Source organism: Gadus chalcogrammus, chromosome 2, assembly GCF_026213295.1.
Source record: "Gadus chalcogrammus isolate NIFS_2021 chromosome 2, NIFS_Gcha_1.0, whole genome shotgun sequence".
Lineage (NCBI taxonomy): Eukaryota > Metazoa > Chordata > Actinopteri > Gadiformes > Gadidae > Gadus > Gadus chalcogrammus.
In genome coordinates, this window is record NC_079413.1 from 10,580,425 (window position 1) to 10,607,932 (window position 27,508).

The 27,508-nt window shown below is 43.3% G+C and overlaps 2 protein-coding genes across 5 annotated transcripts in view; one reads left to right on the forward strand and one right to left on the reverse strand.

Annotated features, from left to right (window-relative positions):
• p3h4 (prolyl 3-hydroxylase family member 4 (inactive)) lies at window positions 1-9,174 on the forward strand. The gene is made up of 7 exons (XM_056580263.1): window positions 1-684; window positions 1,473-1,622; window positions 1,742-1,913; window positions 2,145-2,273; window positions 2,826-2,971; window positions 5,112-5,195; window positions 6,877-9,174. The coding sequence occupies exons 1-7, from the start codon at window positions 217-219 to the stop codon at window positions 7,027-7,029; spliced, it is 1,302 nt and encodes a 433-aa protein (XP_056436238.1). The 5' UTR covers window positions 1-216; the 3' UTR covers window positions 7,030-9,174.
• LOC130373606 (disintegrin and metalloproteinase domain-containing protein 11-like) overlaps window positions 6,950-27,508 on the reverse strand; it is a 24,884-nt gene continuing 4,325 nt past the window's right edge. The window contains exons 5-26 of one of the 4 annotated variants that reach the window (XM_056580217.1): window positions 25,945-26,027; window positions 25,250-25,313; window positions 24,732-24,792; window positions 24,188-24,378; window positions 23,795-23,866; window positions 23,405-23,571; window positions 22,682-22,766; window positions 22,464-22,554; window positions 21,452-21,503; window positions 20,959-21,058; window positions 20,616-20,687; window positions 18,529-18,621; window positions 16,423-16,503; window positions 15,723-15,773; window positions 15,581-15,644; window positions 13,708-13,813; window positions 13,374-13,493; window positions 12,920-13,088; window positions 12,254-12,365; window positions 11,415-11,505; window positions 9,966-10,098; window positions 6,950-9,280 (exon numbers count right to left, since the gene is read on the reverse strand). In XM_056580217.1, the coding sequence (XP_056436192.1) occupies window positions 9,062-9,280; window positions 9,966-10,098; window positions 11,415-11,505; window positions 12,254-12,365; window positions 12,920-13,088; window positions 13,374-13,493; window positions 13,708-13,813; window positions 15,581-15,644; window positions 15,723-15,773; window positions 16,423-16,503; window positions 18,529-18,621; window positions 20,616-20,687; window positions 20,959-21,058; window positions 21,452-21,503; window positions 22,464-22,554; window positions 22,682-22,766; window positions 23,405-23,571; window positions 23,795-23,866; window positions 24,188-24,378; window positions 24,732-24,792; window positions 25,250-25,313; window positions 25,945-26,027 (2,277 nt within the window). In that variant the 3' untranslated portion in view covers window positions 6,950-9,061. The remainder of the gene's footprint in view (window positions 9,281-9,965; window positions 10,099-11,414; window positions 11,506-12,253; window positions 12,366-12,919; window positions 13,089-13,373; window positions 13,494-13,707; window positions 13,814-15,580; window positions 15,645-15,722; window positions 15,774-16,422; window positions 16,504-18,528; window positions 18,622-20,615; window positions 20,688-20,958; window positions 21,059-21,451; window positions 21,504-22,463; window positions 22,555-22,681; window positions 22,767-23,404; window positions 23,572-23,794; window positions 23,867-24,187; window positions 24,379-24,731; window positions 24,793-25,249; window positions 25,314-25,944; window positions 26,028-27,508) is intronic. The other 3 variants (XM_056580234.1, XM_056580227.1, XM_056580242.1) reach the window with 3 other exon arrangements.

Consider the following 27,508-nt stretch of genomic DNA (forward strand, 5'->3'; position numbering starts at 1 on the left):
CTGGCCTTCTTTGGATTCCAAGCAGAAGTTTTGAGAGAGATCCAGACTGCCCTCTCTCTCTCTTTCTCCTTCCGATGCCAACCTTTCAATGGATCCGAGCATAAACTACGTGCCGGGGTTCATGTACCTGCCTTTCTGAAGAGACCGCCCAATGGTTTAAATATTTTTTTAAAGAACATTAAAAAGCGGAACGCGGTTCTCGCACTGGGTGGAATCATGACCCTCAACAAGAACGGAAGGAGTGTTTCCCTGAGTTGTTTATGTATAGTCTTCCTTATCCCGACCTTAGTGGACGCTCAATATGAAAAATACAGTTTTACAAGCTTTCCTCAAGCGGACATCATGCCTTTGGACTCGGCTTACGGACACGCAATGGAACAGTACGGAGCGCAGAACTGGAAGGAGAGCATCAAGTACCTGGAGCTCTGTCTGCGTCTTCATCGACTCCTCAAGGACAGCGAGTCGTTCTGCAGTAAGAACTGCAGCACTATCAGAAGGGACAATGAAACGCTCTTCGCCGACAGTAGCCTCCACATCATGCGACACTTTATACTACGGGCTTCTTGTCTTAAAAAGTGCAAGGCAAACTTCCCAGTGTTTTCTATCGCGTATCCGCGAAGAGACACGTTGGAAGCATTCGAGAAGAGAACGCCCTATCGGTACATACAATACGCATACTACCAGGTGGGTCAATAAAGGTATTCTACATTTGTTTTTATACCAACTTTGCAAGATGATGTATCCACAATTAGGTCCAGAGGCAGATCATTTATAGGCAAATGACCAGAGCTACCTTTTATGCGCCTTTGGCGTCTTTTTGGGCCACATTACATTCCGAGGATAGCCTCATGAAAACACCGTTACGTGTTCTATGCTGAATAAAAGTATTTGGCCTTCGGCGTGAACTGTCCTGATGAAAGACACAGCGCTTCAAACGCCGGTGGTCAAGGAATGGTCGTTTCTTTATAACCCCTATCCCCCTTTTGTCCACAAAGCACAAAATAAGAGTTGAGTATGTGCCACGTATCTGCATACCCCATTTAACAACCCCTCGCATTTGCAGTTGCGCCCCTATTCACCTGATCCAATATACAGTCGATATGGATTTACATTTCATGCAGCAAAAAAAAAAAGGTTATTCATCTTGAAAACATCTTTGTGATCTTTTCTAACTAACTGTTCATCCAGACCAAACGTCATACGTATACCTCGGAAATCCCAGGTGAATTTAAATACCTTATTTGTTTATCAGCTGAATAGACATACCCTTGTTTATTCCATAGTGATCTTATCCATACATCTGAGCGATGTTAAGGGGTTTAAGTTGTGTTTTCTAAGTGTATCACAGGTATTGCGATTTTAAAATGGTCACTTTCAAAACCAAACCTTTAGGGCCGTTCCCACTTCAGCCCAACCTTTACTGACCATTTTTATTATAATCAATAATTTCCTTCAATATTTTCCGCTTTCAGTCAAACAACCTAGAGAAGGCCGTGTCCGCGGCTCACACCTTCCTTCAGAAGAATCCAGAAGAGCCCTACCTCACCAAGAACATGAAGTACTACAAGAGCCTGTCCGCTGTGGACGCGTACCTCATCGACCACGAGCAGCCACCCTACGAGGTTCCCCTCGATCAATCAATGCTTTAATATTGAACATCTCCAGTGTATCAATGAGACACACGAGCTACACCTTGTTTAGTCCATAAGGTGACACGCACGTTTCTCCTTGTGGTTGTCAGAGTGCGTTCCTGAAGGCTGTGAAGCTGTACAACGATGAAGACTTCAGCACAAGTGCACAGAACATGGAGCAGGCCATCGCAGAGTACTTCAACGTGTACGAGCTCTGCCTGACCGGGTGTGAAGGCTCCTACGAGATTCTCGAGTTCAAAGACTTTTATCCGACTCTAGCAGGTACAACATCGTTGAAGACTAAGTAGAAGTAGTTGTCTAGTTTTGGTTCAAACCCTAATGTCCGCAGTGTCATCCCAGAGCATGCGCCCTATCCCCTACCTGCTCCTTAATGACCGGTAGCTCTGTTCACATCAAAAGTAAGAGTAAAAGTTTCTTTAAAATTACAGACAATTGTCAAAAGAATCCAGGAGTAATATCTTTTTTCTGTGTTTCTTGTGGTGCCGCCTGCAGACCTGTACACCGAGGTGCTGAAGTGCAAGGTGAAATGTGAGGTGAACCTCACACCGAGTGTCGGTGGGTTCTTGGTGGAGAAATTCGTGGCCACCATGTACCACTACCTGCAGTTCGCCTACTATAAATGTGAGTTCTGGTCATAGTGGTCCCAGTTGCTGGCGCTTTTACAGCTTCTTCTTTTTTTGTCATAGGCTGTCATAATATGGTATCAGAATGTAGGTTTTGATTTGACAACCTGTGTTGTATAATATAATGGGAAGGATAGAGTCTGGGGGCTAGAGGGGTTACACACCTCAGTGTTACCCCTATGTCCTCTTTGGCCTACCTGGATCACCCTTGAGCATTGTGCCTCACCCTTACCATCTCTGTATCAAGTCAATACCGCTAAATACAAGAGGCTCCTTCTAAAGGTCCAATATCATGATGCCTACTACTTTTAACCAGAAACAAGAGTTTCTCAGATCTGATAGACTAGTAGTATTAGTAATAGTAGTATACTGTGATAGTCTAGTTATAGTTTTGTATAATGCAGCAAAAAATTCCAAGTCTAAACTGTAGGCATCTTTGAGCAAGATACCTACCTGCTACTTAATAACATGATGCTTTATGATCCTTTATGATCAAATCTTGCTAAAGACATAGCTCTTAATGTTGATCATCGTGCGCTGCAATTGACAGTGAACGACGTCAAGAAGGCGGCTCCGTGCGCGGCCAGCTACATGCTGTTCGACCCCAACGACCAGGTCATGCAGCAGAACATGGCGTACTACCGCTTCTACCGGGAGCAGTGGGGGCTGGAGGAGCCCCACTTCCTGCCCCAGCCGGTGAGCTACAGCGCCTTACTTGTTACCTGTGCTGGCGCTTTTGTTTCCATTCGTCAGTGTTAACATACAGGCCTGCTTACACTGGTTTTAGCTAGAGTTTAAACTGTTGTAAAGTGACCGGTTGGACTCTTAAATGGTGTAAAATGTTAAGATTATGTTATTCCTTAGAAAAGTGGATTAGAAAATCCCCAAATCTTTCTTCTTATGTGCCTATTTACGCTTAAGGTTTTGAATCTAGACGTTAATCTAGGTTGTAAGAAACATCACTAAAATCAATAACCAGTGTTAACACCAACAAATTTGTGAATAATAATGAGGTGAACTTGTCCAATAAGGGTGTGATCCTACTATGCTACCCTAAACATGGTCAATACCAGGGATGGGCAACTTTCATGATAAAGAGGGCCACAATGTTTTATCATTACCATTAGAGGGCTACATGGCACTTCAACTAATCGGACATGAGAGAAGCTACCAAATAATTAAAAATAAGAACAAAATATGTATAGATATATATATCTGTATCATTGCCAGCTGGTGATTACATTTGTGGGTGGGGTGTAGTCATGGACGCAGGGTCTCTGGGTCCTCCCCCAAAATTTAGAATTTTGAAGATGCGATTTCCTGTATTCTGGTGGATATTGGGGATGAATCTGAATTAATTCAGATTCATAGCCTATGTACGGTATACATCATCATTAAATGATGGCACAAAACTGAAAAACAGTGCAACAACTACCATTATATTCGGTGCAGTAGTAGTAGTTGTAGTAGCAACTTAAGTTTAAATCTTTCATGACTGATATCGTTTCTAATCAAACTGGACACATGGGTTTTCCTTTGAATTCATAATGAACAGATACTCTAATTCGCATCTTGACTGAAAGGTACGGTTTTCTTGATCGAGTTTTCTGCATTTTTTTTAATAATTTTAATTTATTTATACCTGGCCAGTTGCCAGGTATAAACCAATCCCTGGTTTATACCATATTATATATCCTGGCTACACTGATAAGGCCTTTAACACTGCCAAGCCGGTTCGGTCGCGGCTTGGCCCGCCCGGCAATTTCACTTTCTTGCCTGTGTGAAACCGAGGGGGTAAAATCCCCTGCTCACCACAGCGCCGGCTTTCTTGGTTCACTGGAGAAGGCGGGGCTACACACAGTCTAGTCCTCTTTATAATAATTTGCATACTCGTGAATGTTTTTATTTTATTATTAATAAAGACGCCCGCATGCAAGAATGAGTTCCCGTCTGAGTGCAGGCTTCAAACACGATTAACCATTTACCAGTGCAGAAACGCCCACAAATTCTTTATTTTGCTGACCACTTGTTTTTTATCCCGACAAAGACTCGTAAGGAACATTCCTCTGCGTCAAATACGACTGCATCACCCTCTCTCCCATGCAGGTCCGCAGCTCACGGATATCCCCGTCTCTCCATTTAGAACTATTCATGTTGATATCGCTGCGTTGTCTCTGTAACAGTGCAGCATCATCTACTCAAGCCCCCCCCCCCCCCTCCGCCCCAGTACCGCATAGCCGTCTAATCGCGTTTACATCGAAATGAAACTGCCAATGTGTGTAGGGTCCGGGAGGGTAGATTGGGGTGCTAGCTCAAGCTGGCAATTGACCTTGGGCAGTGTAAACGTGAGCATAAGATGGGCATATTTGGCAGTGTAAAAACGTCTATGATGACCACATTTACTCCTGATTAACACATTCCTGTCAAGTTGATCACGTCCATCCAATTCGTTTTTTAAAAGCAGTCACAGAATATAGTTTAGTCGACAAAACAGAAAGGAAAAGGTAACCCAATGAGATTAACCCACTGAGATGTTGATGCCAAGAGACTTGGCGTGAACAAGTGTGCTAATTTGAGTCCCATATACTTTCTTAAGAACATACAGTTTTTTCGGTCCACTGAGTTTGTCTCACATTAGCAGCTGCAGCAACGTAGCAGCCTTGCATGGACATAATTGGGCCAACCCACAACGGCTAAGAAAAAACGCAATTCTTAAAATAAAAGCTGGCATTGCTGTAAAGGTAATTGGGAAATATCTTGTTAAACCACAAGCCTGTTGTGCCATCTCCCGCTGTTCGGGAGAACAGGATAGCTCACATTGTCTTTGATTTCACAGGAGGCTCTCAAATATTACAACCAGACCACCAAGCAGCAGGGAATGTTACAGTTTGCACTCAACTACCTTCAAACAGATGACGAGGTAAGAATTTCTAATAAAACCAGACAAGAATTTGTTTTTTTCCACATTCCTTTGTTTGTTTGTTTTTGGTTTAGTGTTTTGCTCTTATATTGATTGCGTCCATTTGGCTCTTCCACAACAGAATGTGGTATGTGCCTGGGAAGATTTGTCCGCTTTGGCTGGTCCACATGCTTTATAGTGTAATTCCGTCGAAAATTGAACCCAGGGTCTTTGTGTTGGCATGTATACCCATCAGCTAAGCCCTCCAGATACTTTTTTCATAGAAAATCGTGCATAGAGCTTGCCCGGCACAATGTTTGGCTTCAATGTTATTGGTTAGGGGCACCACGAACGCTTCCAAATCTGCATTTTTTAACCACTAATTGCTCAAAATAGCACCAAACCGGTAGGTCCATGTTTCCAGGAAGTCCACACAAGTCGATAACCTGCTACCGTAAATTATATAATAGAGACACAAACTAATTTAAAACATTCAAGTATCAAGAGGAGAGATTGTTAAAGGAGACATATGATGGTGTTTTCCCAACAATTAAACATAGTATATGAGTTCCAGAAAGCGTGTTTTTGAGGATGTTTGCTGGAAATAAATTTTAGGAAAAAGATCTCGCCTACTGCTATTCCCCTCTGTTTCAGTCCCTTTTGTAGCTTTAATGCAAATGAGCTGCTGCCCATTGACCAATGAGCTGGCAGAGTGAACCACAGCATGGAGGAGAATTGTTGCCGTTTGCGGACTCCTGGAGCTCTATATTTGTATATTACATAATATAATATAATAATGTGCGCCTCGGATGATATTATGAATCATAAAGACTGCGTCTGACGTCTCTGCTACTTCCACAACAAGTAAAGACTCTGAAGTCCATATTGATCCGCGACATGGAGGAGAAAGGGATTGTACTCCCGGAGCTGAGCTGCCGGGCTGCCGCCGAGTTCCCCCGTCTGAGCTGCTCGTCCGCTGGTCCACAAAATCTAAGCTATGCTCTGATTGGAGGGGGGTGGGGAAGTGGGAGATAATATTCAAATGTAAAACATTTGAATATGGTCTATCAACATATTTATAACAACCAGTTTAGAATCCCCGTATTTCTAATCAACACATTTTCTGGGCAGCAAATGAGATAAGGCGTTCATAATTACTCTCAGACAAGAGGATTCAGATCTTTCTGACGGAAACCAACCGTAGCTCCGCCCAGCTCCTCAAACCTCCAGGGGGGAGGAGTGGGCGGATTATTACCCTAAATTGCAGGGTACTCATGTGGACGAACAAAAGGGGGTGAGAAAAGCCTAACAGTTGCCAGATTTGGGTGAATCTAGGAGTTTGATGCTTACGGGTGTGGCGATTGCAAGCCTGTGCAATTGAAAGGCGGGGAGGGACCATTTACTAGTTCTGAAAAAACAACCTAATACTCAACTACGATGAGAGGCTATTAATACGTGTTTGTATTTTCTTTTCTAAAAGGATCTCTACAGAGCTTTATAGATCGTTTTCTTATTTAAAAAGATAATGGCAAAAAATGATGGATGCATCTCCTTTCAAACACAAAGGGAGGAAAATAGCGTCACCAAATGTGGGTAAAGCCCAGAGGAGGAATTACCTCCGGTTGCCTCAAGGTCGTGTGTGGTGCTGTTGAGACAGGGCTGTCATTGACTAGTTCCGTCTTCTCTTTTGTCCACCAATCAGGACGTGGTGAGCCCAGAAGAGGTGGGAACCAGAGGCCCCCAGGAGACCCTTGATGCAGAGTTTGAGGGGGTGGGGGATTATGAGGAGTCCTTCGTGGCGGAATGGTGGCAGGAACCAAAAACAAAGTGGGACACGGGGGAGATCGTTGACTGACCAACGTCTATCCCACCTCACATCGGCAAATAATTTTAAACCAAAGAATACTGAAATTCTTTAAACAACAGATGTTTTGGTAGAAACAAAATAAATAAGTACGGAAGAGGAAATTTAAAGTGGAGGATGTTAACACAGGGATGGATACATGAGCGCATTAGCAAATTTATCATACATGAAAACCCTTATTGTGATCAGCAATTGCAAGCAGTCCTGTTTTATTGGACCAATGGGACCGTATCGACATCAATGTACTATTTTTTTCTATTGATTTTTTATTTACATATTTTATTTAAATAAAGTTGCCAGGAATATGCAGTTTGTGAGAGGTACAATTATGGTTATTACCCTTGATAGATTTTTTGGTAAATGGATTAGATTAACACACACACAGTGGAACAATATTATATTCCGGAGAAATCGAGATGCAAGGATTTAATTTCTGTGTTTTATTTGTCTTTAAGGATCTGTACAGAGCTTTCTTCATTATTTAATTTTTACTCGATTCAAAAAGATAGTGTCTAAAAATATGGTCTAAGATGCACCTTTTGCATTTCTTAATCTTCTTCACAAATAACAGTTTGCACTTGATACCAACATATTGTGTGGTAACAATAGTGCAAACTCAGACCTCGAATCAAACTTTGATTTGATTCGCCACTCAGACATGTTTGCCCGAGTCCAGCATCTCTACGACTCCCTATAACCTAGGTAATTTTCCTCTCATATACAGTAGAAACCTCCTAAGATCGACATTGCAGAGTCTCTTGGAAGAGGCAATACAAAATATGATTGTTGAATTTTTTCTCTCCCATTGAACAAGTTATTCAAGTGGATAACTTGTCATTCTTTCATAGTGGATGGATGACTAGCATAGTCTACATGATAACAGACCGAAACATGTTCTGATGAAGTGGGATTACAAGGTCATTATTTTCTCAAAGCCTTGTAAATAATAAAATGATATACAGTGGATTCAATAACAATCAGTAAACTTGCACATATTTACAAAGGTGTGCATATAATGGACTTAAATGTCCATTTGTTGTCGTTAGATGTTCTACTTTTTTCATTTTTTAGGCAAACGTGAACAATGGCATCTTACAGGAAATAGAAAGATCTTTTAGAGGTACAAACTTCTCTTCTCAATGATGGCAGGAATGTCAAGGTGAACACGGAAAGACCGCCCCCCCTAACACAAGTGTAAACATTCTCTCTTGCTTTCTTAACAAATCCCCTACAATAAGCTATGAGGGTACATACAATATTTAAAATTTTTGGGTGCCTAAGGAAGAAGTGAACACAGAAATTGTTGTTAACACCTAAAAGTGGAATGTAGGTCAGAGGCTGTGGTTAGATTCACACTAAGTTACGGTCTCTACGGATTCAAAATGTGCTCAAAAATGTTCCCAAAAACCACAATGCCTTTCTATCTCTTTTGTTTTGTACCTGAAAGCTCATTAGGGGAAGTATCGATGCATAACAATAAACGTTTATCAATCTAAGTCAGCCTTTGCTTGTTTTAACGCATCATTGGTTTGCTAACCTTTACTTTTTCAAGGTCTTCAGCCTTTTATCAGGCGTCCGTCTTTTAAAATCGTGCAATCAACCGTCACATATCCAAGTCTGGAGATGTCAATGTTGAGGCAGGTTATAGGCCATCCCACCCCATTTCTTAGAGGAAAGTCCTTCTTGGGCTCCGACTCAAATTCCTATTGAAAGAAAAAGAATCCCAAGAGAAGTCTGTGAACTTGGTTTATATGGACTCCATCCTGTGGGCCAGGTGGTTGGTACTGGCAAGACCACGGCCCAAATACAAATGGTCCTCGTTCATTTGTGTTCACAGTACACTCCCACACAGACTACCCAGCGGACCCCAAGAACCAGCCACTAGGAGGAAGAACAATGTTTTGCAGAAAAAAACAAAAATGTCTTTCTTCGGCGAGGGTACCTGGGTACGATGCCATGGCTGGTCAGCTGACAAACCACAGGAATTTGATTGGCTGGTGTTCAAGAAGGGAAATGTAAAGGGTCAGCCCTCCCTCCAGGTTGACGGTGGAGCCAGGCTGGACAGGACCAAGGGAAGGGATGGGTGGGCAGTATATAAAGAGGCATGGAGAGATGTAAGACAGAAGTGTGAAAGACGCCCAATCTCCCTCTTCTCCAGGGCGGGAACAAAGGTGTGAGGAATAGGAGGTACAGACAGACATGAAGGCAAAGACAGCAACCGTCTTCTTATCCTCCGCCAGATCTGAAATCAAAAGAAAAGACTCAAGATGCCGTCAGGCCAACAGTACTGCATCGTCAGAGGGAGTTAATACAAATCAGATGGAATGAAAATCTGGATATGGGATGCTCCCTGACAGAATAGTAGCAAACTAAAAAAAACGGTATTGGAGGCATGTGGTGACGTTTTATGGGATTCTGGGATAAAGTGCGTGCTGCCTAAAAAATACAATCACATAACATCAGAAGAGAAGTGAAAGGAAATTCACTCAGAACTAGTGCTGGGTAAAAATATTGATTCATCAATGCACTGCAATTTATTTGTTCTAGATTCAATTTCGATGCTGAATTATTTTGAAATCGATATTTCCATTAAAAAAAAAGAGAAAAGCATAATCAGTCATTGTAATCTAGAAGTGAGTATGTCTAAATGTACATGCCCTTTTACATTTGTCCACGTTATGATTATTACTTTTATGCTGCAGGTTTGGCTCAGGAACAATACTATACAATGGTGTATTCCTTTTTGCTAATTAAAGCTAAATGAAATGGTTAATTCATTTTGAAATGGTTAATTCTAAATAATATGTAGGTATTTTTGTCATCTGCACACATTATTGAATCGATATCGAAGCAATTGGATCAATATCGAATCGAAATCTAATCGAATCAAGACCTAAAGAATCTAATTGAATTGAATTGTGAGGTACCTGCCAATACCCAGCCCTACTCAGAACCATTGGATGGGTTTCAGGTGGATGGAGGGTTGGATGGGATGAGACAGAAAATAACTGACGACACAAAGACATGGGTGACTGATCATACCTCCCTCGCCGGATGTTCCTGTAAAGGGAAGAGACAAGTTGGGGGGGGGGGGGGGGGGGAATAATTGTTTAAAAGAAAATCGAATAGAATATAATAAAGCAGTTCACCAAGCATCCTTGTATGGTATAGTATCTAGTATACAATACAGTGTTCAATCTCTGATATAGTATCAAAGATTGAACATTATCACTTGAACACGTTGACGTTATATCCCACATGGTGAAATCCTCTATCATAGCATTGTTGAAATGGGTTTGTAGCAATCTCTGGTGCAATATATGCATTGTCCCTGTGAAATAAACATTTGAACATACGTTTCTAAATTAAAAATGACTCCAAACTGTACTGAAGTAGAAGTTCCTCTCTTTAGTGTAAAGGAACAGATGCCATCATATGAAATGTAACCATATGCAAACGTTTCAGATTGGGATAGGATGCTGCTGTATCTCTGCCTCTTACTCCTTTATCCTGAATGTTACATATCTATTTAAATTAAAATCATTCCCCTAGTACTTCCTATATCCTTCTAGCCAGGCATGAAGCGGCCCCACATGCAGCATAAAGGTCTACAGGTAGCTGTTGCACCAAACTATCTCAGTCCTCAAGCTCGGAATGTGATGGAGGACGATAAAGAGCGTGATATGGATTGATGTTCCCTATCACATTCAATGGCAGACCACACACACACACACACGCACACACACACATACACACACACACACACACACACACACACACATGCAGAGGCTGGGATTATCTGGCAGTTAAGGGAAATTTGATTCCATGCTGAAGTGAGCAGGTTTTTGAGTTGTAGTAGCAGTAGATCACCACCACAGAAGCAAGCACACAGAGGCACACGGTGACGGAAAGGCACTCGAAGCGCGAATGTCCAAGCAGGTCACTGAGCGCTCTCCGTCTCAATGGTCTCACAGTAAGCTACTGCAAAGGCAATTATAGTTATTTATCTTCCACTTGGGAATAATCTGGATTTTGAAGCGATGCTTGTGTAGCAAAGCATTGCGAAGCAGATTCGAGTGAGCACAGATCATTACAACATATCCTACAAAAGGATTTGCTTTGTTTTGATGACACCATGAGACGCACTCATACAGCAAGCCATATAGAGGCTGCGACTAGCCCAGATCACCAACTGTCGCCTCTTAAGGTGGATTGTCTCAAATGGCTTGAAAGAAGAATTGGGATAGAGAGTGATAAAGCGAAAAGAGAGAGAGGGAGGGAGAGGGAGGGGATGTGGTTTGAGGAAGGAAGGAAGGTGGGCTGTGGCTTCAGGTGCAAAAGCAGTGATTTACATATCGGCATGCCTGGACTCTTACTTAAATCCCCATCCTGTTCCCCCTAGGACTATAGCGGCCAGGAGAATAGCGCCTGCGATGGAACCTATTATGATATTGGTGCCACTGGGACCTGCGAAGGGAGGGGGGGGATGGGCGAGGAAGGGTTAGGGTTAGGGCAGGAAGAGGAGGAAGGGGCAGAGGGAGCAGAAACAAAAAAACAACAACACTCAAATACACACATCAGAAGACAGCATCGACAGCGTCAACAACCACCGGAGAGAGAGAGGGAGGGCAAGGTAGAGCGCCTGAGAAGAAGGAGAGGGAGAGCGGGAGAGAGAGAACGACGAGGGGCGAGGGGTGTGCAAGGGAGGTCAGACGACAAAAGTTTTATCACTTCATCAACATTCCTCCTCTCTGGTTCTATCAGCTCTGTAACCCTCTCGCTCAGAGGGGCAACGGGTTATGTCTCTTTAGCCCTTCGAGGTTTGCACGTGCTCAAGTGCTCTGTGCCATTCACAGACTGCAACAAAAAAAAGGTGAGGACAATGCGTGACAATCCACACACACACAACACAATCACGCTCACACACTAGTACACTCGATCCGACAACAGCAGAGTTCCTAACACGCACAAAAACACACAATAAAAAATACACAGAAATAGTAGAAGGGAAGAAAAACAATACACCACTTCTCTTATGTTTAAAAATAGAATTGTACTATTTAACTCCTACCAGTCGTTTCAAGCAGGAAGGCACACACTCCAAACACACACACACACAGTGATAATGAAGACAAATAGGAGGGAAGAACTATAGACGGACAGAGATAAGGACATAAGAGGTAAAGACAGACAGAAGTAAAGTGGCTTAAAGGACCTTTCTTCTCAAGCCCAGCAGGGGCCGTGGGCTCTGGGATGGGGTCAAACACACTGCAGTCCTTCCCTGTGTAGTCTCGCTCACAGATACACTTCACCTCGTTGCTGCAAGTCTGTGATAGAACACAGAGAGAGAGAGACAGAGAGACACTCTTTTGAGGGAGGATTCAAGGTCAACGGAGGACTTACAGAAAGATATGCATTTTCCATCAGAAAGATCTGAATTCTCTTGTCTGTGATTAATTATGAACGCCTTTTCTCATTTGCTGCCCAGAAAATGTGTTGATTAGAAATACGGTGATTCTAAACTGGTTGTTATAAATATGTTGATATGCCATTTAATGTGAGTTTCAATGATAAAATGTCTTGTCAATGTCGGCAATACATTCGTTTAGATTAGGTGTTCCAATCCAATAAAATGGAATGCAATGTCATTCTAATCATATCCAATGTAATGTAATGTAATGCAGATCAATCCAATTGTACATCAAATCCAATCTAATCTAATTGTATCCAATTCAGTCCAATTTTATCTTATTTTAAGTAATTTAATCGAATGTAATCTATTCTAATTTAATCCTATTTGACCCACTCTAACCTAACACAGTTCCATGGAGGGTCCTGTAATCCAGCGTGATAACGAGCCCTGGAGGCGGGGGAGGCGTACCCCGTGGTGGGAGCATGTGAGCCCGTGGCTGGAGCCCGCGCACGAGCTGAGGTTGAAGGCGCTGAGCGGCAGGCAGCGGTGCTCCAGACACATCATGTTGGGACCGCAGGGAGTCCCGGCCTCCACGTAGCCCAGGTCAGAGCCGTCCTCCAGCAGGGCATGGCCACCGCTGACACACACACACACACACACACACACACACACACACACACACACACACACACACACACACACACACACACACACACACACACACACACACACACACACACACACACACACACACACACACACACAATTAAAGAAATATGGAGGAAAAAGTGAATTGGATTAAATGTCACTTAAAATGACACCTCATAATAATAATAATAATACTACATGCACAGTATTCATCATTGTCAATCATATGCGTATTCTTGGCAGACAACATCATTGCATCATGTCTCCCACTCACCGGCAGTCCAGGTACTTGTTCTGGTGGTAAATAGTGAGGCTGGTGACATCACCCTGTAGGTCGCCAAACTTCGGCTTCACCGTCAGATTGGCACAGAACAGGAAGCCACACAACACATCCCTGGAGAAAACATATTAAAAAGGAGAAGCAGCTTTGCCTCAGCATCACAACACAACTCCCGTTGAAATTATTTTCACAATTTTTATTCATTGATTATATCCTTACATAATGCAAACCCTTGGTCAATGTTTTTGACCAATCAGAATCAGGTAATCCACAACGCTGTGGTATAACAGTGTTACAGTGTGACGCTCATAACAACACACAGACTCACGGCTTGTTGCACTGCAGCCAGCCCTTGCCGTCCGTGCCGGGACCGCAGTTCCCCTTCTCTGTCCCCTCGGCATTGAGCTTCTCATAACAGAAGCGGTCAGCAGAATCTGGCAGAGTAAACATAAATATTGGGACTAATACGCCAACATTGCCAGTGATTATCTATGAGGCACTATCTGGCAGATATGTGTTGAGACCAGGGGAAAGCACACCAAAAATGACCATTTGAAATGTAATTGCCCTGCTCACAATACAATTCAACGTTTCTTCCAATATGTCTTCATGGTGGGTCATTTGTTCGAGCAAAATACAGCCGAGTGCAGAGTAGAATTAATCATTTACACCTTACTAACCCCTTGCAAGGGGGAGCAGATTGAAGTTGGGTGGCTGCTTATAAACAACCTTAATCTTAATTTGTATGTGAGCAATAGACATAGACTTATGTGTTGTAGTGAGGCAATGTCATTCAAATATCATAATGCAAAGCTATGGTAACGTATACAACAATATGCAATTTGGCACTGTAATAAAGGCCACCTTTTTGTTGTGCGATTCAAATATCACTATGCCTCAGGTTAAATCTCAGCCTTTTACCTCTTTCATAGGCTATTGCTCTTCAATTTTCTGATTACACTACACCCACGAAGACACTGAGACCCTTCGTGGGCGACATCTCACAGGCCCTGCATTGCATAAAACTGCTCAATGGACTGACAAGACGTTGCTTCTACGTTGAATTTGGTCCCCCAAGAATTGCGTCTGCCGTTGGACCATTGGTTTAACTGACCCGTCGCTAAGCTCCGCCCTTAGAACGCAGATGAGCCAATGACATTACAGCCTCAACTATACTCGGACAACGGCTCGGATAACTCCATTGAAAACAACAGTAGGAGACATAAAATAATAATTTAAGGGTGGATTTATGTTGTTTGTGTCAAAAAAAAGAAACATGGTCAAACGATGTGCATGGGGTTCATGTATCATGGACAGTCGGTATCCCGAGAGGCTGCAGAATGGGGTATATTTCATCCCTTTTCCCACCCACAAGAAAAAGATGTAAAGTGGATCAGACGGCTTGTTAACTTCTGTATGTATTTTAAAGTTTTGAATATACCCCTCCATAGCGTAATGTAGTCCCTTTCGATTGATCCTTGAAGAAATTAAATCCTTTTCCGCCCAACATTTCTCCAAAACGTGCTTTGATTGACTGTCTGCTGATATTTTTCCACATGTTTTTGTTATGGAGTTCGTCATGGTAATGACGGGGGGCGTGACTTAGCGACAGGTCTGTTCGCCTGGGGGCCTGGAATAACGGTAACATACACAGTATGTGTGCCATTTTGTGGAAGCTTTTACATGAGCACCTTGAGGAAATACAATCTTGGGTGGTTCCAGCTTGGAAGAAACAAGCCTTGAACACTGCAGTGTTAATGCCTTACTCTGACAGTGAGAGATAGACAATTGCGTTCACATCGACTGCATGGTCTGTTATCTGATGGAGGGGAGGTTCTTAAGCTCTTAACAACTGCTTAATGAGACCATGATGACAATAACAATGTCCAAAAGCACGAGAAAAGTATTTCAAATGCATATAGATATATATTTAATTATGCATTTCTTTTTTCTCAAGAGCTATTTTTTTCCTGTGCAACAAACTGCTAAAAAAGGCAGGTCTATACATCTTTAAATAATTTAAGTTTCCCTCTTCACAGTATCAGTACTCATGGTACCCTTCATTCTTGTTTGCAAAATTGGAATTCTGTTTGTAGGTAGGTACATTGAGCCTCCTTAGGCGTGATTATTGTTAAGCTTGGGTGTGCTTGGTGTGACCCATTAAAGATCAGTGTTTCAGTAGGGCTCTTCATCATACTTACTATAACCCCAAAGTCCTCTGCACTGGGCGTCTCTGGTCCTGCAACGGCCGGCGTAACAGCGGCCCTACAACCAGAGAGAGTTATTAGACAGGACTGTAAGAGAGGAGGGAATATAAAATAAAAGAGCACACATCTAGCTTACCTGACTACTGTCACACATGTATCCATCCAGCTTGTGGACGTTATGTGGGCACTGTGAGGGAGAGAGTTCGTCATAGATTATTCTGTCAGCCTTAGCACTACATGTAAGAATCAGAGTCCTTCTCATTACTGAGAATCACTATCAGATGTCGGAAAAATGATTTTTACATGAAATCTATTATAATCCCAAGTCATTTCATTATCCTTTTTCCTTCAAGCCAATTTAATTGGGTCTATTTTCCCTCCTGGCTCACAGCCAAGCGGATGACCAATCACCGTACGCTAACGTGGCCCAGGCAGTTGCGTAGCTGCAGTGTTTCAGACTTTTTGAAGTACAGATTACACGAAACAGCGAGGGATTCAGACCACAATCGTGTGTCTTTCCAAGACAGAGCTTATTAGCCGACTTTGAGATAGGTGCATTTATACAACTTTGGACATTTTCAAGATATTCGGTAGGTGCGTACTGGATACATCCCTCTGTGCTATGTGATGGTTATTTTACGTTTTAGATCCTGTTGCCCATCACTTTAAGTGTTATTTGTATAAATTATCAATGACATTTTCTTTGATCTGCATCAAAAAGCTGAAGTGCGCCCTTTCAAAAATAAAGACTTGCTGTTCTAATGAATAATCCAAATTCACTCATTCATCCCAATCCACCTAGGATCAAGTGTGTTGGGTCCCGGGGGGCTGCCTACCTGACTAGAGTCTCCGGTGCAGGTCTCTGGAATGTCACAGTCGTTCACAGCATCTCTACACACCGCTCCCCTCAGCTCATACTGTGGTCAACACAACACGCACAGAGACTTAAAGGAGAATTTCACCGATGGAGACATGAATGTGTATTGTAAGTGGGTCATATATGAAGTCGAATGGTAACATAAATTTCTAATTTGGTGCCTTCTTGACCGAGCGTTCACTCCCTGCAGTCCAGATTGAACCGCAGCATGGAGGGGAAGTGATTGTTGCTGTTTGCGGACTCCCGGAGCTCTACATCTCGAATATCGAATATATAGATATCTATATACCGTATTTTCCGGACTATACGTCGCTCCCGAGTATTAGTCGCATCAGTCAAAAAATGCTCCATGACGAGGAAAAAAACATATATACGTCGCATCGGTGTATAAGTCGCATTTATTTTTAAACAAGAACGTTTAGTCTGGAGAGACTGAATAAAATTGCAATAGCAATATAGGCTATATATAAACATAACTTGTTATGTGTTCTCTTCTGTTTTGTCTACGGTCTAGTTTATTTATAATTTATTCGGTGGTGCAGTAGGCTTGCAGCGTTCAGTTGTAGGCCTAATGAATGACAGTGCCATCTGGCGGCCGAAGATTATGTACGCACAATTTTGGCATATAAGTCGCTTCGAAATATAAGTCGCAGGGCAAGCCAAACTACAAAAAAACCGCGACTTATAGTCCGGAAAATACGGTAATATGATATATAATATCACGACCAAAAGCTGTGTGCGCCTCCGGATGATATTATGAATTAAAGACTGCGTCGGGTTCTCGGACGTCTCTGGTACTTCCACAAGTCAAGACTCGTAGTGGGGGTTATCTTGGCCGGAATCCTGCACTGGTTAGGGTACCCGACGGTTGACCCGCACGATTTGGATGAAACGGGTGAAAAATAATGTACTGCGGCGCACACAGCTTTTGGCCATGATATAGATGTCTATATATTATTTTAGATAATTTAGATATAGAGCTCGAGGTTTCCCGCAGGAGCGAGAAAGTGAGGGAATGATGCAAGACCATTCAAAAATATGACTGGGTTTCTAACGATACAACATGTCCCTTTCACATCCAGAATCCCCCCATAGTTCCCAGCAGCACCTATTCATTGCCAGTAAATTGTAAGAGCTAATTATTATATATGCCTGTGTTGTCTGGGATGTTTGGTGTCGTCTGTAAATGTGTGACCCTGCTAAATCAGGTCTCTCCCTAACCTGACTGCTCACTAACCTGACGGAACGTGTATCTACTCACTAACCTGACGGAACGTGTATCTACTCACTAACCTGACGGAACGTGTATCTACTCGCTAACCGTTATCACTAACCAGTCAATGCTGAGGATGAGGGCAGCTGTGGCGAAGCTGTTCCACAGTAGACTGACCCTGCACCCACTACAGTAGACTGACCCTGCACCCACTACAGTAGACTGACCCTGCACCCACTACAGTAGACTAACCCTGCACCCACTACAGTAGACTAACCCTGCACCCACTACAGTAGACTAACCCTGCACCCACTACAGTAGACTCACCCTGCACCCACTACAGTAGACTGACCCTGCACCCACTACAGTAGACTGACCCTGCACCCACTACAGTAGACCGACCCTGCACCCACTACAGTAGACTCACCCTGCACCCACTACAGTAGACCGACCCTGCACCCACTACAGTAGACTCACCCTGCACCCACTACAGTAGACTGACCCTGCACCCACTACAGTAGACTGACCCTGCACCCACTACAGTAGACTGACCCTGCACCCACTACAGTAGACTCACCCTGCACCCACTACAGTAGACTGACCCTGCACCCACTACAGTAGACTGACCCTGCACCCACTACAGTAGACCGACCCTGCACCCACTACAGTAGACTGACCCTGCACCCACTACAGCAGACTGACCCTGCACCCACTACAGTAGACTGACCCTGCACCCACTACAGTAGACTGACCCTGCACCCACTACAGTAGACTGACCCTGTACCCACTACAGTAGACTCACCCTGCACCCACTACAGTAGACTGACCCTGTACCCACTACAGTAGACTCACCCTGCACCCACTGCAGCAGAGGCCGTTGCTGCACATGGCGTCATGGGTCAACGTGCACTTCTTACAGCACGCTCCTCCGTTGCGGGCGCACTCCTGCCAACACACAATGATTTTCTTTCATCATTACTTGTTTTGTAAGGTTACTATGTGCAATGAATAGCTATCATTAAAAAGCTAAAAAACAACATCAATGTATCACTAGATGTATCCCCAACAGTGTGTTGGGCTCTTAATGTTCTCAATATGTGCAGTGTTTCAATATCTCCCCAGATGTAGCCTGAACATCACCACCGCTCTTAGGTCATGTCTAGTCAAGTTTATTTGAACAGCACATTTCGTATGGTACATACAGACTCAATTCGCTTTTAGGAGAAACATAGAAAGGCACTACCTAGAAAGGCAGGGTGGTTTAAATTGACATTAAGTGACAATACAATTTAAATGATGTATAAATTCAAGTTACAATTATAAAAAGCAGTCAAATTAAATAAAAATTCAAGTCAACACACCAATTAGGAAAGGGCCGGCCTTACATTCAACTAAAAGCTGAGGCAAATAAATAGTTTTTTAGTCTGCCTTTAAATTAGTTCACTGATTCAGAAGATCTTAATCAAGAAAGTAGGGAATTCCAGAGTGACCTTTGCTTGATGTGCAGTGATCATGTCAGAGACATAAAATGGGGCTAGGCAATTCCGTGATTCAAAAACAATTAGAAGTATTTTGAGATCAATTCTTTGGTTGTTCAGTCATTCTTCATTTTACTGGAAGCCACTGGAGTGATTTTCATACTGGGGATATTGATCAAATGGTCCTGTTCCGGTTAGTACTGTGGCAGTTGCATAGTGTATAAGCTGGAGTTTGTTAAGTGTTTGCTTTGTTCGTCCAGCAAAAAGAGAATTACAGTAGTCTAAATGACTTGAGATAAGCATGGACTCATTTTAGGGTTAGGGTTAGAGTCATGTTGGGATAGGAGGCATCTAACTTTAGAAATAACTCTAAGGTGATTAAAGGTGCATGTCTTTAAGATGGTTAAAATATGCCTCTGGAAGTAAAGAACTACATACAGAGTTACATCTAGTTAGTTTCTGACATCCTCATAAGGATTTGCTAACAGGGAGGTTAACAATGGATAAAACGTATGTCTCAGGGTCTTAGGGACAACTACTAAGATCTCAGTCTTATTGTCATTTAGTTAAAAAGCCATCCACATTTTAAGATCCTTAATACATTGGATAAGGTTCTTCACAGGGCTGGGATAAAATTGGGTATCTTCAGCATTTGAGTGGTAAGAGATGTTAAATTGCTGAATGATAGATTGTAGTGGAAGCATATACAAATTGTAGAGGAGAGGATCAAGAATTGACCACTGAGGTACCCCATATCAAATGTTAATGATATTGGAGGAACATATTTCAATAGAGACAGAGAATGTTCTCTCATTTAGGTAGGATGAGATCCAATTAAGAACTGAGCCTTTAAGACCAACCAAATGCTCAAGATGATGTAAAACGATGACACGATCAACAGGATCAGATGCTGCACTGAGATCTAGTAGAACTAGAACTGAAAGTGGCTGAGGTTCAATCTATCCCAGACTGGTAGATGTCAAAAAGATTATTTAGAGACCACAAAGAAATTGTTTATATGCAACCTTCTCTAGTATTTTTCCTAAAAAAGTTAGGTTAGAGATTGGCCTATAATCTCTGATAGTTGTGATTTTATTATTAATCTTTACACTTCTCATCCAAGCGGAGTTCAGAGGGTTTCATTCAAGAGGGGTTGATAAGCCAGAAGATCAATGGTATTAAATAGCATTTTTGAGTTGTTTGAATGTTCCGCATAATCTTAGAAAACTACTACTGTCGGGACAGGTTCATTTCTTTGTTATATTGACACAGCTGTTCCTTGAAATGAAGTCAGCCTGAAATTTGGTTTTATTCCATTTGCGTTCAGCTTTGCAGCAAGTTCTTCTTATGTCTTAAATCGGGATGGGGAGCTGCAATCCTATCTAAAGGTACCTTGAACCAGGGCTCATCCAGAGCCTTGACACACAAACAAGACCAGACGATGACCAGCCAGACACTTACCACCTGGGATCCACAGTCACACTCCTCCCCCGGCTCCACAAAGCCATTCCCACACTCTGGAGGATCCAACAGCTGGGTAGAAGGAGGAAGAAACGGTAAATGGAGGGAGATATGTCAATAACACATTGCAGATGTATCAATATGGTGTCAATATGTATGATTTGGCAAAGACAGTAGAGAGATTTCAAATGCAGAGAGGACTATGTGAAGTCAATGACTCGCTTTAAGGAAATCAGGCCACAAGGATAATTAATTAGTCTATTAATAATAAGGCCTGGAGGCCCAGAGCTCCACTGAGACTGAGCGTGCTCCTGCTCCAGCCTGCGGCCCACCGTGGGCTCACCTTGTTGGGATTGTTGAAGAGACAGCTGCCACCTCCCTGGAGCAAGAACTGGGAGTACTCATCCATACTGCAGCGGGAGAACTTTCTGGGCAGGTAATATCTGTATGCACACACACACACACACACACAGATACAAATAAATAAAGCTATATTAACTAACACTATCTTTTTAATTTGCATCATAGAGGAGTGCCGCCATCCATGAAGCCATAACATTTGTCTAACCTTTTTCCCCAAAATGTCTCACATAGAATTATTCCTCAATCCCTCTTTGATATGATTAAAAAAAAGACGTATATTCTTGAAATGAAAATGTATAAAACATTATCTCTGGTTTATCCCGACACTGCCATGTGCTTTGGGCTTAAGAATAAAAGCAACTGAATGTCTGACAGAGATATTGGTTTCTAAACATGGCACTGCTGCACTGTTTGATGGCAGCATGTTGTTGTGGTATTTGGGGTTTAGTGGAGCAGCGAGAGCAGATGCTTACCCGGTGTCCTCCATGATGCAGCCCAGCCAGGCGTCCGGGCACCTGCAGTCACCTTGGAAACACAGGAGGAGGAAGAGGAGGAAGAGGAGGAACGCAGCATAAACAATGAGATGGTTGTATCAGTGCTTCGATAAACCAAGAGATCATCCTTATGATCGAAGCTAGACTCAGTAGCTAGCTGCAGCTGGGGAAAATATGAATTCTCCCTACTGGTCAAAAAATCGAATTGATGATTTAATGATGGGGGCTGTTGTTAACAAGAAAGAATGAGTAAATAGTGGAAACAATGTCAGACACAATACAATGTCACATTAGTTCTATTCATTAATTCCCCTTGATATTGGCGGCAGCTAAAGCCTCCCGCGTCAATAAGCTAGCATGCATCGTCTAGCAGAACAAAGGGCTTAATGCTACCCCATCCAGATCGCTTCCCTGTCCCGCATCCAGGTAATCGCTCAGCTTATGGAGAGAACACCTGTTGGATGAGGGATCTCCGCTGGTGCAATGCCAAGAACTACATCCAGTCCCATCTGGATAATGATAATGACATACTTTTATTAATCCCCAGGGGGAAATTCCTTCTCCGCATTCAACCCATCTTATGTTTGGATCAATTGTCCGCCTGCCTAACAGGGCTGCGCCCGGGAACAAACTCCAGGTGCAGTGCCCTTGCCATGGTCATGGGCAGGTGATAACTTGCATGTTTTTGTGGTGTGGGAGGAAGCCGGAGCACCGGGAGTAAAACGTTAACATTGGCGAAATTCACAGCCTCCACACAGAAAAGTCACACTTTAGACTGAATATACTATTATATAATATATTAGGTAGCTATATAATATAATATTATGCATAATATCACGACCAAAAGCTGTGTGATACGGATCTCTCCCGTCTCAGGGGAATATGAGGGAATGATGCAAGACCATTCACAAATATGACTGGGTTTCTAACCATGCAATGCTTAATGCAAATGCGTGAGGTGTCCCTCTAAGAACTTGGAACTTGGATATACCTGCAGCACTTCGGGCGTTGTTCCAGCGCATCCCGATGTTCTGGCCCAGGCTCTGGCACAGGGTGACCGCCATGGAACCCACGTTCCCATACTGGAACACAAGATAGAGGAGTTACCCTGAGTATTCACCAAAGAGGGGAACCTTTGGTCGTGTGCCCTCTCTGAAGGGCATTGCATTGAGAGCACTGATCAGAATGGTAGGTCCCCTCCTCTATTACCTCGTTAATGCCACCGCCCCGGGTCTGGGAACAGACCCCTCCTGTGTAGGCTGTCCCACTGCGGCTGCTCTCGAAGGTTCGCCCCCTGCAGGTGGGGTAGGGAGAAGGTTTTTAATGCAGGTGGGGTAGGGAGAAGGTTTTTAATGCAGGTGGGGTAGGGAGAAGGTTTTTAAGGCAGGTGGGGTAGGGAGAAGGTTTTTAATGCAGGTGGGGTAGGGAGAAGGTTTTTAATGCTACTAATGAAGAGTAAGACTCAATTAATTTGCATTCAGAGCATGTGAGATTTTTTTCTCTGACTGGAATGTGATTCAGTCTGTTAGGATTTAATTAGGCATTTAAAAAATGTACAGAAATGTTAAGCCTGCCAACAAGAGGTAACTCGTAAAAGTGTAAGTAGAAGAGTAGGTTATACAAAGAGTTAGTAATGATTACTCAACTTGGAAGTAAAATAACTAATAAACAACCGTTTCCTATGATGTAAAATAACTAATAAACTACCATTTCCTTGGATCTTTAGTGGTGATCTTTTTGGGTAACTGTTACTATATTTTGGCGGTTCACGTTATACCTGTATGGAAGTGTTGCATTTGTCCTCATGCTCTTAATCTCAATGAAGATGAAATAACTATATACCATGCCATGCAGGGACTGACTGCAGAGCTTTATAATAATATAATATTTGTATTCTAATGATGAATGTTCGCTGGGCTGAGAGACACCTACGAGAAGACGTGGACAACGTCGCTCTGCTCCCTGACGCTGTCCCTCCGGTACTTCATGAAGTGGCCCAGCGTTGCCAAGGGATCCGCAGACACCTCCATCTTATTTTCAGACGACCAGGTCTCCATGGCGACAAGCACGATCCGCGTGTTCAGCTGTTCCTTGTACATCTGAGGGTTTCCAAAAATACCCAGTAAGTCTGTCACTGTGTTTACACTGCATCTAGAGAGGAGAACATCTTGCTCCTAAACATTGTGAATCCTGTATCTAACAACTGGGGTCAATTCACCCACAAACACACACACGCCCACACACGCACACACACACACACACACACACACAGGGACTATAATAACACCGTTTGGAATTCTGTTTAAGTTGAAGACGTCTTACCGCGTCAGCCATGTTGACCACAGCTTTGGCAAAGTTTTTGGTCTGAGTAGTAGAGCGACGCAGCTGCACAAACTGTTGAGAGACACACATGATGTAGTGTGTACGTTTCAGTGAGAAAAAGACATCAAAAACAACATACTGGGCTGGACAGGAACAGTTATGATGCCACTTTATTAATCCTGGGAGGAAAAACACACTGGGGCTAAGACATACTGGGGATAAGAAGACAACATGGTGCCTGACAACAAAGACACTCACGCATGCATGTCCTTTCACAAACACACAAACAGCCACAATAAAAGCACAAATGCAAAGCACAGGCTTGTAGACGCAGACAGACACACACACACACTTGAGAAGAGGAAGGGGAGGATGAGGTGAGGAGAGGCCTACCAGGTCATAGTCGTTGACCACCATCAGCTCTATGTATTTGGTCTCGGCCTGGGCCGAGGGACGACGCAAGTGTCTCTTTCTCCTTATGAGACCCTTTGAGGACTGTGGGGTGATCGTTTGGTCGGGTCTGTCCTCCTCTCCCTCGTCTTCTTCCACTCCATCGCCACGCCACTTGCTATCTTTAGCACAGCCTATGAGGAGCAAGGGTAGTCGGACTGGCGTGAACCTTCAATAGGCGTCTGTCCTGTTGTAATAACAGGACAGATTACCTTCCTTCTAGTTCTGACCTCCATAACACATGCTAGAGAGTCAAGAGGCATGCCATTCATAGAGCCAACCTTTTTAACACGCATTTCGATTCTGTTTCTGTCATCAACAGAAATGTTGTTACCCCAGCACACAATAGCATAAAAAAAAAATGGCTATCCTCCTCAAAAGACCTCAACTTGTTATGAATCTGCAGTAGCATTGAATATCAACACTAACAATAATATTACAGGAAAGATGTAATACACATTTACTGGAAAAGTTTGAACGCTTCTACCTGGGCAATGAGGGGTCAGTCTAAAGTCTGGCAGCCTGTGGATCGTGTGAGCACCATCGTCCTGAAACCCAACACAAAACAACAACACAGTGTAAACAGACAACACAATAAAAGCAATTAATCAAGAAATGTTTTTTGCAGTCCTTTATAAATGAGTCTTGATGTGGATGTGCTATCCTAGGTGGCCGATCACGTCGAAAGCTTTTTAACAGCTGGGGGAGCTATTTTGTAATTGTTATCAATGGGAACAAAGCGTTTTGCTTGCTGCTTTTGCGTAGCTTGAGGGCCTTTTGTTATTGGCGGTGCGCACTGGACTGCCTGGGGATCCGTTGTTGGTTAAATTACAAAGGAGCCACGAGCTGCTCTACTTTTTACTATTTATCTAAGAAGTATCATTTAGAAAGATCAACCGAGATGCATATCTATGCAAGTCAGTATAATAACCAACATGACCATTAGACCATGAAACCATTCTTGCCAAGTGTCTTGAGCATGGCACACCAGAGAGCTCTGCCTACCTGGTGGCTCCCATTGCGCACAGGTTCGATCCCATAAGAGAAGAATCCATCTGAGAACATTCCACTGAGAACACAGCATCCATGTGATAGAGAGGAGAGCAGAGGTAAGGACGGATCAATTACAAAAATAACAGCAACAAGCAACATAAAAGTCAGGACAATACATCTTCATATCTGAACATGCATCCCTGTATATCTCTTTAGTATTTAGTCATAACGCTTAAATCCTCACAGTCTTTGGGCTATATCTCCTTAAAGGGTAAGTAAACCCCCCGTTTTTTAGCAGAACTTTCACATACATCGATTCGAGACCATGGGTTCCATTTGAGCAAGTGACCACCCTCGTGCAGCCAAAAGAAAACGACCACTCTGTTAAAGAGTTTATAGCCTACTAGGTATCATACTTCTTGTAATTTACAAGAAATGTCCCCTTTTAAACAACCTTATATATTTTTCCCTTTGTGAAAATCAAACAGGGTTTACTCGTAGTTTGATTATGGTTATTATTCATTATATGAACTGGAATCCGTCCATCTAGTCTGTCCCAGTCCTTCGTCATACTTCTATAGTTTTAGTTTTGATTCAGGGATTTTCAATAATTATCTCTCCTGCTCTTTATTTTATGTTAGAGGTAGCTATAATAGTTTCTTAGGCAGACAGGGACTTTATTTGAGGGGAATAGAGGGGCAGCTCACCAAAGGCCATGGCAGGTGGAGAGGGCAGCCCAGGAGCCTGGCAAACCCCGTAACCCCCCTTGGTAGTAGCAGTGCTCGCCCCCCTGTGGAGGCAAAGGTTACACACTTCAGTGTCACACGCTCAACGCCTCCGGGAGACGCTGGTGGACTCTGGTCAGGTAGGGCAGGACAAGGCCTGTGTATTTCTGCAGCACCCTTTTGAACGGACAGGACATAGACAGGAATGATGTTAGAAAGATTAAACAACAGGTCGGGTCCCGGTACCGGCAGTGGAGAAGGCCTGGGTCGAGTTTGAGTTTTCAATTTATGTTAATTTGCCAACAATAGTTGTGTATTTATTGAGGCTAAGTGGGTCTAAGTGGGACCCAGAGGGGGTCAGATCCCGCCGGGCCCTGGCTTAAATTTTTTTTGAGAAAGGCAAATGTAAAGGACAATCATTGAAACAAAAAACAAGAAAAACATTTTAAAAAGAGAACTATTGAATCAAAATATATCATTAAAGACTTAATATGGCAGTCTGAAACCGATGGTGTCCGGAATGTTTCTATCTAGACTAAGATGAGGACAGATTTGGTGACTGCTGCAGAAATCCCTCATCCCTTATACCTCCTCTCGCTCTTTCTCTCTCTTCCTCTCTCTTAGCACATCTTTCCTTCCCTCTCTCTCTCTGTGGCCCACATGGCATTCGTTTGTGACCTACTTGGATGCATGTCGATCGTTCCATTTAAATGAACTGCACAGACAATAGAAGTGGAGTAGCCGGCATGAACCAGCTCCTTAATAAATCAACACGTTAGGGTTGCCCCCACAGCGCACAGAGGAAATACATGGACCAGGAAAGCCGCACCATCGATGTGTGGTGGTTACATTTGCAGCCTGCCGTACAGAAAGCCTGTTAGCAATAGCATCACTGCATTGGAATACTATAACAAGGTACCTGCTGATTTTCCTGTCCTTTGAACAACCTTGACTACCTTAGCAACACCGCCCTAGCAACAGCCTCAGCCAACACCGTCTCCCGGTAACTTTGTTGGAATTGAACGCATTGATCCACATTCACAACACTGTGAAAGACCTGGATATCATTTAAACAACAAGCTGCTTGCTTCACTTCTGTTAAACAAACTACAAACACAGCCGCTTGATTGAGAAAGATCAAACTTAACCACATACATGTAGGTGTCTATTATCAGATTTCTGTCACAATATCCGCATCCAGCAAACATAGCTAATGCGCTCCTCACGAAAAAAAAGTGGGCTGGGATTGAATCGGGGTTTGGTCCAGCCGAGAGACAATCTGGTCATCCCCACTGCCATCAGCAGCCTCACACCCATCACAACAACCAGCACCCCCACCCCTATAACCACCACCATCAACTGTGACCTCCGGCCTCTTCTCTGCCAAGGACTTAATGACACCGCCGAATGGGCTGGCTGCTATGGAAACAAGCCTCTCATTGGACAGTCAGAGCGAGGGATAGAGTTGGGGGTAGAGAGTGGGCGGGTGCATTGGCTGTGGGTTGGATGGGTGGCTGGTGTTGGCGGTGTAGGTGGTGTATTTATC